General features: G+C 50.2%; 9 protein-coding genes across 9 annotated transcripts; 7 read left to right on the top strand and 2 right to left on the bottom strand.

Moving 5' to 3' along the window:
• Nucleotides 1-444: 444 nt before the first annotated feature.
• N7508_003144 (uncharacterized protein) lies at nt 445-885 on the top strand (the record flags this gene model as incomplete). Its single annotated transcript, XM_058461210.1, has 3 exons — nt 445-458; nt 510-634; nt 806-885. The coding sequence occupies 3 exons, from the start codon at nt 445-447 to the stop codon at nt 883-885; spliced, it is 219 nt and encodes a 72-aa protein (XP_058321787.1).
• Nucleotides 886-1,401: 516 nt separating this feature from the next.
• N7508_003143 (dolichyl-diphosphooligosaccharide--protein glycosyltransferase subunit STT3) lies at nt 1,402-3,936 on the bottom strand (the record flags this gene model as incomplete). Its single annotated transcript, XM_058461209.1, has 6 exons — nt 1,402-1,672; nt 1,723-2,851; nt 2,905-3,498; nt 3,573-3,653; nt 3,734-3,757; nt 3,807-3,936. The coding sequence occupies 6 exons, from the start codon at nt 3,934-3,936 to the stop codon at nt 1,402-1,404; spliced, it is 2,229 nt and encodes a 742-aa protein (XP_058321786.1).
• A 333-nt stretch (nt 3,937-4,269) lies between these two features.
• On the top strand, nt 4,270-5,028 carry N7508_003142 (CSN8/PSMD8/EIF3K family protein; the record flags this gene model as incomplete). The annotated part of the gene is made up of 3 exons (XM_058461208.1): nt 4,270-4,463; nt 4,522-4,703; nt 4,760-5,028. The coding sequence occupies 3 exons, from the start codon at nt 4,270-4,272 to the stop codon at nt 5,026-5,028; spliced, it is 645 nt and encodes a 214-aa protein (XP_058321785.1).
• A 444-nt stretch (nt 5,029-5,472) lies between these two features.
• N7508_003141 (ATP synthase subunit e) lies at nt 5,473-6,042 on the bottom strand (the record flags this gene model as incomplete). The annotated part of the gene is made up of 3 exons (XM_058461207.1): nt 5,907-6,042; nt 5,649-5,841; nt 5,473-5,546 (listed from the first exon to the last, which is right to left on the bottom strand). Exons 1-3 carry the CDS (start codon nt 5,928-5,930, stop codon nt 5,473-5,475), a joined length of 291 nt encoding a protein of 96 aa, XP_058321784.1. The 5' UTR covers nt 5,931-6,042.
• A 143-nt stretch (nt 6,043-6,185) lies between these two features.
• N7508_003140 (uncharacterized protein) lies at nt 6,186-8,388 on the top strand (the record flags this gene model as incomplete). Its single annotated transcript, XM_058461206.1, has 3 exons — nt 6,186-6,311; nt 6,369-7,211; nt 7,264-8,388. The coding sequence occupies 3 exons, from the start codon at nt 6,186-6,188 to the stop codon at nt 8,386-8,388; spliced, it is 2,094 nt and encodes a 697-aa protein (XP_058321783.1).
• Nucleotides 8,389-9,482: 1,094 nt separating this feature from the next.
• Nucleotides 9,483-10,885, top strand: N7508_003139 (uncharacterized protein; the record flags this gene model as incomplete). Its single annotated transcript, XM_058461205.1, has 6 exons — nt 9,483-9,656; nt 9,712-9,748; nt 9,811-9,887; nt 9,942-10,321; nt 10,382-10,461; nt 10,521-10,885. 6 exons carry the CDS (start codon nt 9,483-9,485, stop codon nt 10,883-10,885), a joined length of 1,113 nt encoding a protein of 370 aa, XP_058321782.1.
• Nucleotides 10,886-11,844: 959 nt separating this feature from the next.
• N7508_003138 (uncharacterized protein) lies at nt 11,845-12,969 on the top strand (the record flags this gene model as incomplete). The annotated part of the gene is made up of 1 exon (XM_058461204.1): nt 11,845-12,969. The coding sequence occupies one exon, from the start codon at nt 11,845-11,847 to the stop codon at nt 12,967-12,969; it is 1,125 nt and encodes a 374-aa protein (XP_058321781.1).
• Nucleotides 12,970-13,446: 477 nt separating this feature from the next.
• Nucleotides 13,447-14,397, top strand: N7508_003137 (uncharacterized protein; the record flags this gene model as incomplete). Its single annotated transcript, XM_058461203.1, has 1 exon — nt 13,447-14,397. One exon carries the CDS (start codon nt 13,447-13,449, stop codon nt 14,395-14,397), a length of 951 nt encoding a protein of 316 aa, XP_058321780.1.
• A 658-nt stretch (nt 14,398-15,055) lies between these two features.
• pmt4 (dolichyl-phosphate-mannose-protein mannosyltransferase) lies at nt 15,056-17,538 on the top strand (the record flags this gene model as incomplete). Its single annotated transcript, XM_058461202.1, has 3 exons — nt 15,056-15,283; nt 15,373-17,011; nt 17,078-17,538. 3 exons carry the CDS (start codon nt 15,056-15,058, stop codon nt 17,536-17,538), a joined length of 2,328 nt encoding a protein of 775 aa, XP_058321779.1.
• Nucleotides 17,539-18,648: the final 1,110 nt, after the last annotated feature.

Raw genomic sequence — 18,648 nt, 5'->3', positions numbered from 1 at the left:
CAAATTCGGGGAACGTCGGTGTCGCAGTTCGAATGCGCACCTGCTAGAGCGCGAAAGAATGCGTGCAGTGGGAATTTCGAAAAGGATGGTATTGAGAGAGGGCGTGGCGGTAAAGAGAGTGCGAAAAGAGATGTGATGGTGAGGTTGCGACCAAAGTGAGAGAGATGTGAAAGGGCGAGGATCGCCAAAGACTCCGATGTATCTATTGACCACACGCGCATTTCTATAGGATTTGCATGAAAATTAATCGTTTGACTCGCAGTTTAGATTCAATTGACAAGATTATTTCTATCTAGAAGCAAGTCCATAAGAGCTATAAAAAAATATCAAAAGTAACGTCTCGCGTTTGTCTGAGCCTCGGATGCCAAGACTTTTCCTACGGAAGACGAGCCAAGGCCTCAACTTTCTTGTCTCCCACTTCTCCGTCTACATCTCCTCCTCAACATGGCTACCGGAATGTATGGGTGACTTCCGAGACTAAGAAAGCATACTTGCTAACAAATATTCAGCTTCAACTCCACCTACTACGGCAAGGACTACCGCGCGGGTGCCGCCCTCCTGCGTGCCCGCCGGCCATATCTCTTCAAGAATGCCCTCACCGGCTTTGGACTGTTCGCATTCACAATTGCAGTCTGTGAGTAAAGAACCAATCCCAAGTTCCGCCCTGCGCGACCCCAATTCCTGGAGTACAGAGATCCCATGTCTTCAGCGCAGAGGATCATGCCACTTGCCAGCTTGGCAGACATCCAACAAGCCCAAACAAAGCCAGCAAGACCAATGTGCTAACCACAATGCAATATAACAGACTCCTACACCATTAAGGCTGTCGGTCAAGAAGAATTCTCCGACGTCAAAGTCCCGGATGCTCCCGCGGAGAGGAAGTAAAGCATATCGCAGCCCCCCGGTATTCCATACTGGGTTGACACGGTTGGGCTATTTGATATGCTTGGTGTGTACCATATACCCGCACGGCTTAGTTGAACGTCCTGCTGCGGCCAAGGAACAACGGTGCAAATTGGGGTTTTGGAGTCTTCGGAAGACCTTGTTTTTCAGATCTGCAAGTTTAGCGGTTATCTCAGCATTTGTGCTGCAATGTACAGAATAAATTGAATTGTATTGGAATATGCTGTATAATTTGTGATGGGCCTTGGATGGCCCCCCTCTTTTGTAGCACTGGCTCTACTGAACTGCCACCTTGGGGTTGATCTATAAAAATGACCTCCACTGTGTTTGAAGACCTAGTATTAGATTGGAAGTGGGGAGCATTTTTAAAGTTACTGATCTACTGGTAGGTTTTTAGACCAAGAATATATTTTGGTAGGTTTTGGAAACACAGTACAACGGCATGCTATATTGTCATAACAGCCAACAGAAATGCAAATAGTGTCTAGAATTGACGATCTACTCGGTTCGCAAAACACGAGGACCCTTCTTCTTACTGGCACGCTTACGCTTGAGGCCCTTGTCAAAGGCAACAGCGTTGCTGTGGTCACGGCCGAGGTTATCTAGGTCCTTGACCTTGTAGAGACGAACAATCCAGTTCTCACTGGTGAAAGCCTCCTCCAGTGTGTTGAGCTGGGGGCTCTCCTTGGGAAGCTTGGTACCGCGAACCCGGTCCATAGCCTGGCCAGGAGGGAAGAGGTTCTGGTAGTTGTGGTAGGACATCTTGTACCTGTTGTTGGGTCAGCAATGATACAAATCATACGAGGGTAAATCGCTTACATCAAGCTGTTCTTCATGGCAGGAGTGGCCTCCTCATCCACGCGGTACTCGCCGCGAGCAGTGAAGAAGTCACGCTCCTTTACCTCATCGGGCCAGATACCCTCGGCAATCCGAACCATCCAGAGGAACTTGTTCAGATCATCGCCTGAGTAGCCAAGAAGTCCACCGAAGACAACCAAGACGTAGTCGACATCATGTTGACGCAAGATGGGGTAGCTGACTTCCTCACGGGAGCTCATGGCCTTGCCAACAGTGGCAATGTGGGTATTGTTCCAGGTGTTGTTGTCGACGAGAGTAGGGCGGTCAGCCATACCACCAATCTGGTATCCGTAATCCCACCAGGACATGATCTTGGCGTTGTCAGGAGTGTTCTGGCGCAGCCAATAGTAAGCCTCACGGTAGTCGTCAATGATGAACTGACTTCCATCAGGGAGCTTGCTAGCCAGGACCACAGAGGGAGAGGAGTAGGCGTTGGAGGTGACCCAGGTGCAGTGTGCGACGAACAAGAGTAGATAGAGGGTAACCGAGCATGCTACGACAGACTTGGAGAAGTACGAGTAGATACCAACGACGGGGTTGCGGGTCGACCGAAGAGACTTGGGGTCTTCGGTAGCGGCCTTGGCCTTGGACTCCGGGGTAGGAGATGAAGCAACCAGGAAATTGTCAAGAATGGCCGACAAGGCGAGGGCAGCCGCAACACAGACAATGGGAGTCAAAGTCAGCATGAGACGAACCATGACACCAGCGAAGTAACTGGCGAGGACGGAGTAGATGACAACGAAGACATGCTCGTCCTTGAGCTTCTGGAAGCACATGAACACACCGGCGGGGAAAAGCCAGATAAGGAAGTTCAGGTCGAAGAAGAAAGCAGGCCAGGCAGTCGGCTGGTGCTCAGAAACAGAGGCAATGATGGGAATATGAACCTTGGCGTAGCCGGTATCCCAAAGGGAGTAGAAGCGGCCACTCCAGGGGGCGATAACTCCAGTCACCGAGAGCAGAATGAGACCGCTAAAGGCGATGCCAACGGTGAGGAGAACCATAGCAGTCAAAAGCTTCTGGAACTGCTTGCCAGGCAAGTAGGCCCGAACGAATTCGGCAAATGCCACCAATTGAAGCAGGCCAAAGATGCCTATTGAATGGTCAGTACAATGTAATAGTAATGAAGCAGCTCCAAGATCTTACCAAGGGCAGACATGTGGTCACTGTTACGGATGGGCAAGAATCCAACGAATGGAATCTGCATGCTTCCAAGTGTTCCCAGAGCATACCAAGTGGTATAGCTGATGTATACACGGGTGCTGTATCGTCCCATGCAGATAAGGACGAAGACATGGAGGGGAATCAAGTTTGTGATGAAAACGTATCCACCCCAAGCGGAGACCATGTATCCGTAGAACAGAGCAGTCAAAGCTCCCCACATAATAGAACCGTTCTTGACGGCCTTGATCCAGAGGAAGAATGTGAATACGAGCAGGAAGATGGCAATGGCCTCGTTGTCGTAACTTCCTGCGACGGACCGCGAAATGTATCCGGGGGTGATACCCATGAAAGCCGCAGCGAGGAGACCAGCAGAGGGCGAAGTCGACATCTCACAGGTCAGGAAGTACATGGCGAGAGCCGTCAACCCAGAGAAACCTGGGGCAAGCAAAACACAGACATTGCGAATGTCGACGGGGATGGTGAGGAAACGAAGGATGTGGTAGATCACGCCGCTAGTCACCATCAAGCCAGGGTACAATGTGCCACCAGTGACACGACCTAGAGGGTGCCATGTTCCTATACACATGTTCCATCAGCACCTCGGTTATACCATCGTTGAGGACGCGCAATCACGGGTAAGGGATGCTTACGGTCATCAAACCAATCCCAGAAGCTGTAGAAGCCATTTTCAATCAAATATTTTGTTGCTCGGAAGTTGAACCACGGATCGACTAGAATAATTGTATTAATATATCGTCCGAGTATTCTGGGGGAGGTCAAGGTGTGCATCTAGTGCAGCATGAAACCGTACATTCGTGAATAATACTCTCAAATCCTGCAAACAAGTTAGCACATGGCCATCAAGAGTCTCAATTGACACATACGAATAACACTGAACAATCGACTAGCCACCGCGGCGGCCGCAATAGTACAGAGAATGATAACCCGCAATAGACCGCGCGTGTTCCGGCCGGAGCTGCCTTTCAGCAGAACATCAAGCGAAGACTGGGCCATAATGGCCAAAAGGAGCAGAGTCCAGAGTCAGAAATCAAACTTGAAACATGAAACCAAGGAATGAATTGGGCTGAAGTGCCAATGGTGAGGGCCGTGGGTGTAGATGGGAAGAGCGAGAGCTACGACAAGGTGGTCACTTCTGAGGGTCTTGGCACCGGCGAGAGGCGCCACCTCCGATTGCTCCCCGCAATACTATGACTGTCGGATCTCTTCTCTCTCTCGACTTTCAACTTTTAACGTGGTATCTGAATATCTCAGAAATCAACACCATTTACAGCTCACCGTCTTATTTCACCGATTTACATGCCACAGATGGAGCTGCCTCCATTGACCATGGAGCAGCTTGCAGGGCTCGTGAGCTCCAACGCTCTACCGTCACAGCTCTTCGAAGCCTTGTCGCAATACGAACAGGAAGCATGCCTAATTTCCGCAGGTAGCGGCAGCCCTGAAACTAGCGGAAATGATCCTACGCTATTAAGCGCGTTCTATTCCAGCTTCTTTCTCGTCCATCTCCTCACCGATCAAGTGTTAGTAGTCAAGTGCTATCTATCGAATGCCAACCCACTAACGAGGCTTATTCTACAGACCCGAAGCTCGTGCCTTGACAAAAAGAATCCCTGCAGCTCTTCTACACCAAGACTCTTCTCTGCAAAACTGCTTGACCTTACTACGAGCGGTATGGCAGACACAAGTTGGTCAGGTCTATCAAATCCTCCGGCAATGCCCATGGCCAGAGGCGTTACAGCCACTAGTACGGAGATATGAGAGTATGCATTTATGCCCATCACCAAGTCCTGTTGGCAGTCACTTACATTGTTGTTAGGCTTCTACCAAAATAAAACCTTGATTTCTGTGAGCACATCCTACGAAGCGATAAGGCTATCGACGGCAGCGAAATATCTCGGTCTCGTCGAGCAAGCTGCTGAGCAAGAAGACCCGAATGTAATAGCGAATTTCACAAAGTGTGGGTGGACATGGGACCCAGCGACAAAGTTGCTGCACCCCAAGGCTATTGTTGTATCGCCCACGGACCACCAGTCTTCGGACGGCATTCGCGAGGCGATGAAAATGCTTGGGAAGAGTGGAAGTTGAATTGTCGAATATCCCTAAGAAACATAGCTTGATACATCCAATCCCCCATTCGGAGGTTACATGGCCCGATCGTTACATACCCTGTCCACTTTCTATAAAGCCGAGGACAAAGGATCACCAGGACCGATATCAGTCTGGAACATATTAGAAGAAACGCCAGAATGCATAACACGATCTTTTGCTCTTGCTTATGGTCCAACTGTAGTGTACAGGCGCACAACAGCCCAGGGTATGTACAGGACCCAGATAAAACGTCTAAAAATAAGAAACAAAATCATTCCATCTTTCGCTCGCAATGCCACAGCTCGGGGGCAGATTAAACCCAAACAATCGTACAGTAATATGGAGCGGACTGGAGCAAATCGCGTCTAATACCCTGGGGGAGGTGCGATTCCCGCAAATAGATCATTGCGTATCATTCCTCCACTCTTCCATCCAACACGTTTACTGCGACTCCGCAGCCTTGGCCTGCAAGAATGCCTCCAGGTCGAACTTGGGGTCCTCGAAATTCGTGATGACTAGAGAAGGAGTTTGTTAGCGCTGGGGAGGTTCGGGGTGGACGGCTGCTCCGGATCGTTTCGCATTGAGTCAAACCGTATCGACAAGGGATTTTAACGTACGTCCGGTGGGCTGCTGTGTCTTGATCTCCTGGGGTTGGGTCTTCTTCTTGTACTCGGCCTTGGCCTGCTCGATCAGGCGCTCCTTGCGAGCGTACTCGTGCTCAATCTCTGTGCGCTTGGTGATCGAGTTGAGGGAGGACTGGTGGTAGACACCGTAGACGAGACCGGCAACGAGAGCCGAGTAACGGAGGACCTGTGGTTGCGTAGATGTGGTCAACAGCCGGTTCGCGGAGAGGGTGACCCTTAGCCGATACTCACATTGACACCCTGAGTGCTAGCCATTTCTGCGATGAATTCGGAGGACGGGAGTAAAGAATGAATTAAATCGCGAGATACCGAGGGACCGTTTCACAGGTGTCAACCGACAATGGCAATGAATCTCCGTAATGGTCTGGGGGCGAGGTTCAATCTTCAGTCCCTGCGCGAGGTTTTTCCGAAGCCGCCCGTCCAACCCTTAGTCATCCCGGGTAAATAAACCACAATTACTACACTTTCACGAACGACAAGTCTGGTCTAATTTCTTTATGGTTGGTAAAGATGTCGATGCAGCAGCGTAAGGATGAGATCCTTGCCAAGAGGGCGAAGCTTGCTGAGCTGAAGAAGCAGCGTGAGCTCCGCCAGAAGGAGTTTACATCCCGGACTAGTGTTGGTGATGCTTCAGAGGTAAATGCAGCATATGAACTAATTATGGAGCTTAACTGAAGCTAACCACAATGGCAGATTATCTCGCCAGCACCTGGTCGCCCCGATAACAGACACGAGCTTGATGACTTGATTTCTCGTCTGGTGGATCGCCCAGCATCCGCCTCGCTGAGCCATGGCGCTGATGGTCAGTCGCGCAGAGGAAGCCGACCAACCTCCGTACTCAGCGCCAGCCAACTGAGTGGGGAGAACACCGACGCATATGCTCCTTCATCGCGCCCACAATCTCAATCCATTGCCGTCCAGACTGTTGGCGAGGAGCCCTACACTTCCTCCGTAACGGAAGCCCCGCAGGCCCCTGAACTCGAACCCGAACACAAACCTAAACCAGAGGTTGTCACCTACAGCAAAGCGGTACAAACAGATGGTTTAGATCTTCAAGCTGAAACTCCTGAAGAGTCTGTTGCTTCGGATAATGAGGATGTCCCTGGTACCAGCCGGTCCAGCAAGCGTCTCAGTCGACGGGACCGGGAACGTGACGAGGAAATTCGACAGAAGCTTCGCCAAGAAATTGAAGACGAATTGCAAGCTACCAACCAGACGGAGAATAATGAGAAGACAGCTGCGCAAACTTCACAATTAAGATACCCTCTGCGCACACTCGACGACGACGAATTGAAAGCTGTCACATCTTCGGACGACTTCTTGGATTTCGTTGAGCGCTCTTCGAAGGTCATTGAGCGAGCTTTAGACGAGGACTACGATGTACTGGCGGACTATGAGCTTGGTGGAACCGATGGTGACTTGCAAGAAGATGAAGAGACGGGCAAGAAACGGCGAGGAATTCGGGAAGTGTGCCAGTTCTGGGATGAACGATGGAGTAAGAAGCGTATGATCAGTGATCTGAGCTTCTCTCCTAAGGTGAGCACTGCTCTTCATATGGATACATGACTTATGTACTGACCGTTTCAAGTTTCCTGAATTGCTGCTTGCATCGTACACTAAGAATCCTTCCGCTCCTCACGAACCAGATGGGCTTGTCCAGGTCTGGAATCAACACCTACAGTCTCGCCCAGAATACGTGTTCCACTCTACCTCTGATATTCTCACCGCAAAGTTCTCTCCCTACCATCCAAACCTTATTGTTGGTGGTTCCTACTCTGGACAAGTCCTCTTGTGGGACACTCGTTCCTCACGCGCTGGTGGAGGTGCACCTGTACAAAAGACTCCCCTAACTGGCTCTGGACACACCCATCCCGTTTACAGCATCTCGATTGTTGGTACACAGAATGCACACAACATCATGACCGCCTCTACAGACGGTGTGGTCTGTGGTTGGACTGTCGATATGCTTTCCCAACCGCAAGAATATCTGGAATTGACTACACCCCCCCCATCGAAGACGGAGGATCTCGCTCCAACCACCATGTCATTCCCTCACTCCGATCCTACCTTCTTCATTGTGGGTACTGAAGAAGGCGGCATCTACCCGTGCCACCGGTACGATCGAGCTGGAGCCAAGGCTGGCACAGATCACCGCTTGGCCTATCGTGGACATGCAGCACCGATCATGTCCACTGCCTTCCACCCCGGCCGTGGACCGGTCGACCTTGGAGATCTCATGTTGAGTTCCAGTCTAGACTGGAGCGTCAGACTCTGGCGTGTGCGGCCACCAGCGACAACCGCTTCTGTTACATCCGGCATCGCCCAAACGCAAGTGGTCTCGCCCATCCTCGAGATCAACCGCGAAGATGTGGTCTACGATGCACGTTGGTCCCCACACCGACCTGGCGTCTTCTCTCTTGTCGACGGTGCCGGCAACGTGGAAGTGTGGGACCTTGCCTCAGACACTGAGGTACCCGCCGTCCGCACCTCCCCATCCCGCGGCCGTGGCGGCATCCTATCCCAAAGCCTTAACAAGGTCGCATGGGAAGAGCGTGAAGGACGACGTCTTGCAACTGGTGGTCTTGACGGTGTCATCACTGTCTTCGAAGTTGGCAAGGGCTTGGGTGGACTCCCTGAGGAAGTGCCTGCAGAGGAGTGGACAGATATGAAGCGGTTGGTGGGAAAGTTGGAGAACAAGGATCGGGTGGCTTAGACCTACCACTCCAATGACTTGTCTCTTCCAATCATTGTTGATGTAGTTTTCTTCTGCGGGCTGACCTCCTTCCCCGTCTACCTTTTTTCTTAGGTGCCCCGTCTTGCCATATACCCCCTTCCCTTCCACATACTTTGTGCAGGTGCATGTAACTTATTCCCCCACCAATAGCAATGAAGAAAGATACCTTTACCTTTTCTGTGACCTACTCAGGATTAGTCCTCTACTAGTGGCGGGCGATATACCGCGGTTCCCAAGACGTAGCTCTCGGGCCCAGCACAGCCTTCCGGAAATCCTCCACGCAATGTCTTCAAACACTTCACTGTCGAAAACGCCGCATTGACAAGTACCGAGAGCATATATCATGCAAGGGCATAAGATGTCAAAAGGTCTCGACGACGGGAGATCGCCAATAAACCAAGAAAACATCATACCCACCTAAACCTTGACCGTTTTAGTCCCCTAATCTAGAACAACGTGGCATCCGGGGTATCGAAACGGCCATCCAGCATTCCAGATACTGTGGAAACACCCACCATGTAGACAGAGCCAATTAAAGCTGATCGAGACTCATGGCAAAGACCCAGAGTAGCAGTAACGGGCGCAAATTGACGGAAGATCCTCCAATCGATCATTGTTTCACGAGATTGCCCACAAAACCTCCGTTTCGAGAATGGAAAGGAAGCATGCGAATATTAAGTTTCTTCCCGATCTAGTCAAAGGTTTCAGATCATGATGTCAAGAAAGTTAGGGCAACCTTTGGGCGCGTTGGGGGCGGGTGGGTATGACGAATGGCAGACCAAACATAACAGCGCAGAGTGATTTAGAACCACGGGGCATGTCAACTTAATTGCTGATAGACTTCACATCCACGCGCAGACGCGCACGGAGCATTGTTCGGATCGCGCCGTGTGTGTCATGTTCTCCAGAGGGCGTATATACCTCACTTCTGGTTCCCGTTGTCGGACTCTTCGTATGCTTTGCTTCTCGATTCTCACATGTTTGAGTCGGTCTTTATTTAAGATATTGCAAGTCCCTTTTTTTTTTTTTTTTTTCAATGGGGAAATTCACGAGGTCCCCTTCTTCGTTGCAGTATGGCTAATGACTGGGCTGATCGGAGCAAGCAACAGTATAACGGCAATGCTCTTGTGGGTACTGCTGTTGCCATTGCTATCCTGCAAATATTCTTTGTTGTGGCCAGGCTTGGTACTCGGTGTATGCAGCGGATGAAACTTGGCGTTGATGACTATCTGGTCTTGCTCTCTTTGGTGGGTATTTCTATCGTTCATTCTAGTTCAGAAATGCTGATCAGATTATATATAGGTTGCAGGCTTGGCAAAATCAACCATATATATCATAAGTGAGTACAGCCGATCAGAAAATATGGGGCATCATGGAACAGACAACTCATCTTCGACATAGTGCTTACAATCGGGGGAATGGGATATCACTATGATTTCATATCCAAAATAACCGAGAAGGACCTTCTTCTAGAGAAAGTACGCAATTCAACGCATCAATTTTCGAGAATAACGAGACTAACGAAAGTCTAGGGCTTCTTCGCCATTGAAATCCTCGACTACCCATTCAACATAACCCCAGCGAAAATAGCCCTACTTATATTCTACGTGCGCATCTTCAGCGTCCGCAAGTTCCAAGTGAGCGCATATATAGTCGGGTTCTTAGTCCTCGGAGTCGGGCTTGCAACATTTATCAGGGCATTCTTCGAATGTCGGTACACCTCAATCTTTGGGACCACGAGTGTCACGAATGAGACATGTTTTCATGGAGTAGTGGCCTTTCGGATCCTTTCGCCGCTAAATTCCTTGACTGGTCTGCTGATCCTTGTGCTCCCTATGCCGTTTGTTTGGAAATTGCATGCGCCCCGAGGACAGAAGATAGCACTGACGGGTATTTTCCTGCTAAGTGGAATGTGAGTTGGGCCTAGCTCATACGATCCGATAATCGATTCAATACTGACATTTCTTCTCAGAGGGGTTGTTGCTAGCATTCTAAGAATGGCTGTGTACTTCACCGACTACCCAGCAGTGGCCCATAACCTCGACCCGACATGTAAGCCTCATTTGCGGTGTGGATCAGGACAGGCAATAATCTAACATTCGCATATGCAGGGATTCCCATCAAATGGGGTGTTTTGGCTGTCATTGAGGGAGGAGTCGTTCTCATTGCTGCCTGTCTCATGAGTATCTGGCCTCTATTGACTAGACTCATGCCGCGGCGTGTTCAGGCTACTCTTTCTCGTCATAGTCCGCGTCACGTTCCGCGTGACTATCACCAGTACTGGTATCACAAAGATCTTCCAAACAATAAAACTCCACAGGAGATTTCTCGTTGGAGGGAGATTCAGGGCGGGGAGAGTTCTGGTAACTCGCCGCCTTCGCCTAGTTCGTTGGCTGACTTGGAGGATCAACGGCTGTCGATTCTTGCGGATGACAGGGAGACTGATATTTCTACAATTGGCGTGCGGCTCTCATAACAATTAAAGGTTTTCTAGAATAGGTCATACTAGGTGCAGAATATAAACTGTGATTGATGTCTACTTCTTGACTTGTGCTCAGCACTGCAGTATGTATATGACCAACCCTTTGGCCCCTTTCCGAGCTTTCAAAGGATCGATGATAAGCCCTGTGTACTGCCTATTTACAGTTTTGAATTTACGGTTGGAATATGACCCAATGCTGTTAGCCCCAGACTCATAAGAATCGAGTGGCTAAAAATATAGTTAACGCCAAAGTTTTAGTTATCGTTATCTAAGTCTACGTATTTCACTACCGAGCGGGCCACTCCCAAGCACCAGAGTAAATACGATATATTTTACATATATATATCTTAATTACTAATGGAAAAAATCCCCAATTCCCTAAATAGGCAAGATACCATGTAGGAGCACTATGCTGTAATGGGAATTCCGTATAGACCAACGTTGTTGAAATATATAGGTGTAAAATATGTCGTAATGACTATGGTGTTTGGGGGTGGCCCGCTTTGTAGTGAAATACGCTACTTAGAACAACCATGCAGCATTTCGTTCTTTTCGGTTCCTCTTTCGCTTTGAAATACTCTATCCACTCTTCAGTCGATTTGGAAATATTCTGAACCCAACTAGGGGCTATTTCAACCGAAAAGAGGCCCATTCCCGCAAAATAAGGTGTTTCATAGCGTCCAAAATAAGTTTGAGATGTTCGGGATTGGATAATCTAGCGCGAATCAGAACAAAGAGGACCAATAGGAGCGAAAATATCTAGATCCCAAAAGACAAGGATTCAAACAAAGAGATTGAGCCCTAGATGGACCTGAGGAGCCGTGGAAATGCAAGCTTTCGGCCCGGTGATTGCTCTGTTTTGCCCCACGTTCGGGCGAATGGAGCCCTAGTCATTTTTGGAGCTCCCTCAGTTTCCTCCACCTCCGCATTCCTCTCCTTTCCATACTTTCATCATGGTCGAACTCATCAACCCCCCAGAAACACGCTCATTACTTCCTCCCCTGCTCGCGTGCCTCCCGCTGGCCTTCGTGTCCCCGCGTGCGCCTCCAGCTCTCCTCCCACTCCTCTCTCCCATCCTGCGCCAACGAGTCAACGTCCTTAGCTCGCTGTCTACTTCTTCTACAGACTCATGGCTGCAACTACTCTGCTGGGACTCGGGCAAGGCTGAGCGCCTTCGTACCATTATTGACGGTGCCACTTTTGAACCTCACCCGGTATCGGGCGAGATCGAGCTGCCCGATGAGCTCCCGGTAACATATAAGCGCATCGATGATGAGACCCTCCAGGCGCAGGTCTCTCTTCCCGAGTATAGTATCACTGTGCTCTACCTTTGGTGCCCAACAGACGAAGAGGGAGGCGGCCCCGGCTGGCGGGTTGCGGAGCTTCTGCCGCGTGAAGGACCCGCCGATGAGGAGAATACTTGGGCCTCATCTATTGGAGAAGCTGATTCTCTGGCCAAATGCAACGATGTGCCTAGCGCTGCTGAGCAGGAGAAGCCCAAGGAAAATGGCCAAGAAGAGGAAGACGATGACGACGATTACTGGGCTCAGTACGATGCTACGCCAGGCCGGACGCCTGGAGTCAAGACCCCAGCGCCACTAGCCGGTTCGTCAACACTGGGTCCATCGGGTCTGTCTGAACAAACGTACTTCTCCCAGTACAGGGACGTGCAGCCCGCCATGGATAGCCATGACCCAACAGAGGAACAGGCCGAGGTCGGACCATCTTCTCTGAATGGGGATATGCTGGCCAGTCTGCTTCGTCGCCAGATTGACGGGGCTGATGATTCGAATGCGCCTCGTACAAACGGGTACGTTGCTACTGATATTCCCACTGATAAGGCTGCCCAGGCCTTGAACCACCCTCGGCCGTCATCTATTTCCTCTGGTAGCTCTGTTGCTAGGTTGGAACAGGAAGCTGAGAACCGGTCTACTTGTGAGGTTGGAGTGAAGCAGCATATTGGCACCAGCATCAAGAGCTTGTTCCGCCTGGCTAAAGCCACGGGAATGCCTCGCGCCGAGTTCCAGGCACTTGTGTCGACTGAGTTGGAGTTGTTGAACATTTCGGATGATGATTGAGGTCCATTTTGATTGATACCCATGAGCCATGATCTTTTTGAGATTCAGATTCATATTTCGTGAAGCTATTCTGCATCTGACGGGCATTGTTTGGAATGCATTCGGAGTTGATTTAGGGAATTTTGATGTTTTGTTCTCTATCATAACTTAGTTCACATTAAGACAAGACGTTTTTGGATGTTTGTTGTATACCAAGTCCGTATAAAGGTGACGACATCTCGCACTGGATACCCGATCAGGCGTAGCGTCGAATCTTGGCATCAGAGCTGCAGACCAACAACCTTTGCACTTTGTGGCTAAGTCAATGCTTGTTTTCCGATCCAGAGTAATCAGACCATATCTAAGCCACCTTAGGGCACAGATTAATTCGAGGCTGAGCTTACGGCCCCACTCGCAGAGAGAAAGGCTGGTTTGGCCCCCATATAAGATGGGCATCGTCCGCAACGCCAATACAATCTTACTTCTCCTTGACACACCATGTCTGACGAAAAGAAACAAAACCCATTTGAGGCCATGGGCCTTGCCCCAGAGGAAGCAGATATTCCTCCAGCCTATACACCTCCAGGACCCTCATCCCAACAAGAACAAGAACAAGAACATGTACCCTCAACATCAGCCCCAAAAAAAGCCACAGGGTCATCTTCATCAACCAAAAAACCAATCGCAATCCCAGCTATAACATCCGCCTTCGATTCTCCCTTCATTCGCGCCTATGCACCAATCCTCAAATCCCACAACTTTCCCAAGGAATCCTTCCTAACATTCCTCGATCAACTGAACAAAGACATCTCAAGCAGTCCACCCCTGCAAGTCCTAGATGCAACAGGCGGGATTCTAAGCTCCGTCCCGATCCTATTCCCCCTACACTGGATCGGGTCTGCCGTCAGCGGTCTGGCCAATCTGGGAAGCCAGGGTGTTTCCAAGAGCCGCACAGACTCATCTATCAAGACTGCCAACAAGGATATCTTTGGTCCGCGTGGGTTAAAGGTTGGAATTGCCAAGCTGGATGCTTTGGCGCATCTTGCTGGTATTCCTATTTTGGATTCGCAGGGCAAGATTAATCGCCAAGCACCGCTTTTGTTGCAGCTTCAGAATGCTGCTGGTGTTGTTGGTCAGGGTCAAAGTGATGATGGGTCTCAACAGCAACAGCAGGATGTCGATGTTTGCCAGCGACGTATTCAGGCTTTGGGTCCTTGGATTGCTGAGCTTGAGTTTGATATCTTGCCTTGGTCTTCTAAGTCTAGGTTGACAAGGTTTAATGCTGCTTTGAAGAAGAGTAATGCCTCTAGGGTTCCGGAAGAAGATCTCGGGAGGAGGCAGAGGGATAGGAGGGATGCTTTTTCAAATGAGGAAAAGACTGAGGACGAGGTGCCTTTTCGTAAGGGACTTTGGCTTGTTATTCGAGAAGTTGAGAAGGAGAGCTCTTGATCTTTTCTTTGGGAATACTCCCTGGGAATATAGCTAGAATGGTTACTTTATGATCCCAATGTATATCTTTGAGAAGTCAATAGCGTGTTGCTGTAACTTCTTGAGCACAAGGGCATGCCATTAGAAAGACTTTAATTGAAAAAACTTGGCTTATGCGTTTAAAGTCACAGACATGAACACCCTGGACCAGAGATTTATGTATAGACCCCTGTTAGATCGTCCAATTGAATGCAAATAGTCCGCAAGAGTGGCCAAAGCAGAGACCATAGACCTGTGGCAGATCAACAGTGTCTAATTTTTTTGGGTTGAAACTCACCGACCAGTTCCAATTCTATGAAGTTTACTAGTCCATGCATTTTGCAAATCCTCAGACAATAAAATGGTCAAACAAGGCTTACGTAGGGCGTGTTTCAATGAAGTATACAAGTGGAGCATGGGCCACCGCCCTCCTGTGCAAAGAAGACACGCAACGTTCTACAATTCCGCCCCCTCTACTCCTTTTCCTCTTTTACAGGTCATTGTTGGTCATGCTTTATTGGTGATTCTAGTATGTTTACCCTCTCTCTCTCATTCAGCTTTCTCGGCTTTTCATGCTGACACCCCTAAGTCTATTTGACTATAGGTAGTTTCTCGGTCGCTCTCTTTCCTCCTTCCAACCATGTCGTCCCCTTCGCCCTCTCTGCGGAAGAGAGGCGGAAAGAACGAGGCTTACACCGCATTGCCTTCTGATGATGGCTCTCTGACTCCTGCGGCGCCGGTCAAAAAAAGTTCGGAATGGGACTATTGGCTGGCCATACTCGTTCTGACTGTTTTGGCTTTCGCTACGCGCTTCTACCGTATCGATTTCCCCAACGAGGTCGTTTTCGATGAGGTTCACTTTGGAAAGGTATGGAGTCGATTGCTTTGACGCGATTTTCGTGAACACAATTTTCGCGAATTAGGGGGCATTTCATCTAACTTTGAGCCTTGGTCTAGTTCGCTTCATACTATCTGCAACGCACCTACTTCTTCGATGTCCACCCGCCATTTGGAAAGCTGCTCTTCGCCGCTATGGGCTGGCTGATCGGCTTCGATGGACACTTCCTCTTCGAGAATATTGGCGATTCCTACATCGAGAACAACGTGCCCTACATCTGGCTGCGTGCTATGCCCGCTACCCTCGGTGCCCTGACCATTCCCGTCGTGTTCCTCATTATGTGGGAGTCCGGATACTCTTTGCCTGCCTGTGTGTTGGCAGGCGGTCTTATGGTTTTCGACAACGCTCACGTTGGTGAGGACCGTCTGATCCTCTTGGATGCCACTCTCGTGTTGTCTATGGCTCTCAGCATTCTCTGCTATGTTCGATTCTACAAGCTGCGTCACCAGCCGTTTGGTCGTAAGTGGTGGAAGTGGCTTTTGTTGACCGGCTTCTGCATGAGCTGTGTCATCTCCACTAAATATGTTGGTTTCTTCACTTTCGTTACTATCGGTGCGGCTGTCCTCATCGATTTGTGGAATCTCTTGGATATCAACCGCCAGCAGGGCGCACTCGACATGATCAGCTGGGGCAAGCACTTTGTTGCTCGCGCTGTTGGTCTCGTTGTCATTCCCTTCTTGTTCTACCTGTTCTGGTTTCAGGTCCACTTCGCCATCCTCACTCGCTCCGGCCCCGGCGACGAGTTCATGACCCCCGAGTTCCAGGAGACCCTCAGCGACAACCAGATGACTGCCCAGTCCGTTGGTATCCAGTACTTTGACACCATCACTATGCGCCACAAGGATACCAAGGTCTTCCTCCACAGCCACTGGGACAAGTACCCTCTCCGCTATGACGATGGCCGTATTTCCAGCCAGGGCCAGCAGGTTACTGGATACCCCCACAATGATACCAACAACCAGTGGCAGATCCTCCCCGCCGTGCCTTTTGAGGCGACTGAGCCCCGCAGCGTCAGGAACGGCGATATCATTCAGCTCCGTCACGTTGGCACCGAGTCCTACCTCCTCACCCACGATGTTGCCTCCCCTTTTTACCCCACCAACCAGGAGTTCACCACCGTCCCGCAAGAACAGGCCGACGGCGACCGTCACAACGACACCTTGTTCGAGCTCAAGATTGAGTCGGGCAAGACCGCTCAGGAGTTCCGTACCCTTGCCAGCTTGTTCAAGCTGATTCACGTCCCGACTCGGGTTGCCTTGTGGACACACACCACCCCATTGCCCGAATGGGGTTACAAGCAAGCCGAGATCAACGGTAACAAGAACATCCTGCAGTCCAGCAACGCATGGTACGCCGAGACCATCGAGAACCTGGAGGAGGATAGCCCTCGTCTGGTACGGGAGGAGCGCAAGGTCAAGACTTTGCCCTTCCTGCGCAAGTACTTCGAGCTCCAGGGTGCCATGTTCCACCACAACAACGCCTTGACCAGCAGCCATCCCTATGCCACTGAGCCATTCCAGTGGCCGTTCCTGCTGCGCGGTGTCAGCTTCTGGACCAAGAACGAGACCCGCGGCCAAATCTACTTCCTGGGTAACCCCATTGGATGGTGGATTGCTAGCAGTCTTCTGGCTGTGTTCGCTGGTATTGTCGGTGCTGACCAGCTCTCCCTCCGCCGTGGTGTGGATGCATTGGAAGAAAGTAAGTTTTAGCCAAAAAAAGCCAACCTTATCTTTTTTTGAACGTTGACTAATCTATGTGTTTCAGTCTGGGGTCCTGGTACTCGCTCGCGTCTGTACAACAGCACCGGATTTTTGTTCCTGTGCTGGGCTGCGCACTACTTCCCCTTCTGGTTGATGGGTCGTCAGCGCTTCCTGCACCACTACTTGCCCTCCCACTTGGCCTCCACTATGGTGTGTGGTGCACTGATTGAATTTATTTTCAACCTGCAGCCGCTTGATCCCCGCACTGCCCTGCCACCGGTCGATGACCCCACTGGCAAGTCCAAGGCTCGGTCGGTCAGCAGCTTGCGCCGCTTCATCACCGCCAAAGAGCGCATGGGCTGCAAGTCGCTCGTTGCGGGCTGGATTGCTACCCTTGTCATCCTGGCCGCCACCATCTGGGGCTTCATCTTCTATGCCCCTCTGACTTATGGTACCCCTGGCCTTGACGTTGCCGGCGTGACCGCCCGCAAGTGGCTGAACTACGACCTGCACTTTGCCAAATAAGCTTCCCCCGCTGTCCGGCCAAGCAGTTGCAGGCAATTTGTAAGATAACCTATAATGCGAGTTAGAAGGTGGCAGGTGTTGAAAATGTGACATGGGATTGATATCTCGGGTATCTAATCTATTGGAGTCCCATGTATGTATCTGTTTGAATTCTCCGTTCCTCCCAACGTACTACATTCTCCGTATTTGTCAGCTTTCGAGTGTTGTGTCACGGTTGTACAGACCAAATCAGTCCCCAACCATCCGTGAACCCGATTCCATCCCATTCCCAGTCAAGTACTGTATTCCCGGCGATATGTGCAATGACAGCGGTCAGGTGATACTTTCACGTGATACCAGATCAGTGACATGTGTTTGCATGTGTATTGCTGTATGGCTGGCGAGTTATTTCTCGCACGTACATATATTGATTAGTTGTGTAAGTCTAGACTCGATTCTGTTATGAAATTCCTGTTGACATTCTTAGCGATTCGCCTCTGTGGAGATGGTTATTTATAGAATGAGAGCACAGGTATACAAAGGCCCCCCTATGTATAGTAAAGAGGTTTCACATTCAATCCCAGTCTAGACTAACTGAATAGTCTGAAATCAAAAGGGAGAAAAAATCGCTGGAAAAGCTCTCCACATGAATATGTACATTCGTATGTACCTCAGGCCATAATGCCGTCTAACCTAGCAACTCTCCCTTCTCATTCCTCCATGTATCATTCTCTCACATTCCTCTTGGCAAAGGGTCTGTAGAACTCCAACTCCACTCCCCGCAGGTCTCCAGTTTTTCCCTTCGAACCTGCCGTCTCCTGTAAATCGAAGCGGAGTCCGAAGTGAAACGGACGAGCATTTTCCGCGCTGGTTTCACCTGGCTTGATTTTTTTTTATATCTCAGCTACACATACACAGCCCTGCAAGGAATTCGGCAATTACATATCATCGTTGGGATCAGATCGAAACCCACCGTGTGGATTCCGGCCGGAGTCTGATCAGCCGCTAAGCAAAAGTGACTTGACTCTCCAGAAGTTTCTCTCTTTGACTGACTTCTCCTCCAGCACCCCTGATCGTCAATTCTCGGGTGTTGTCTCCCCCTGTTGTCCACAGCCTGTTGTCTACAGGTAC

The sequence above is a fragment of the Penicillium antarcticum genome (assembly GCF_028974205.1).
Source record: "Penicillium antarcticum strain IBT 31339 chromosome Unknown utg000003l_segment0_segment0, whole genome shotgun sequence".
NCBI classification, from domain to species: domain Eukaryota; kingdom Fungi; phylum Ascomycota; class Eurotiomycetes; order Eurotiales; family Aspergillaceae; genus Penicillium; species Penicillium antarcticum.
The sequence above is the reverse complement of the archived record's forward strand: the minus strand, read 5'-3'. Positions and strand labels throughout refer to the sequence as shown.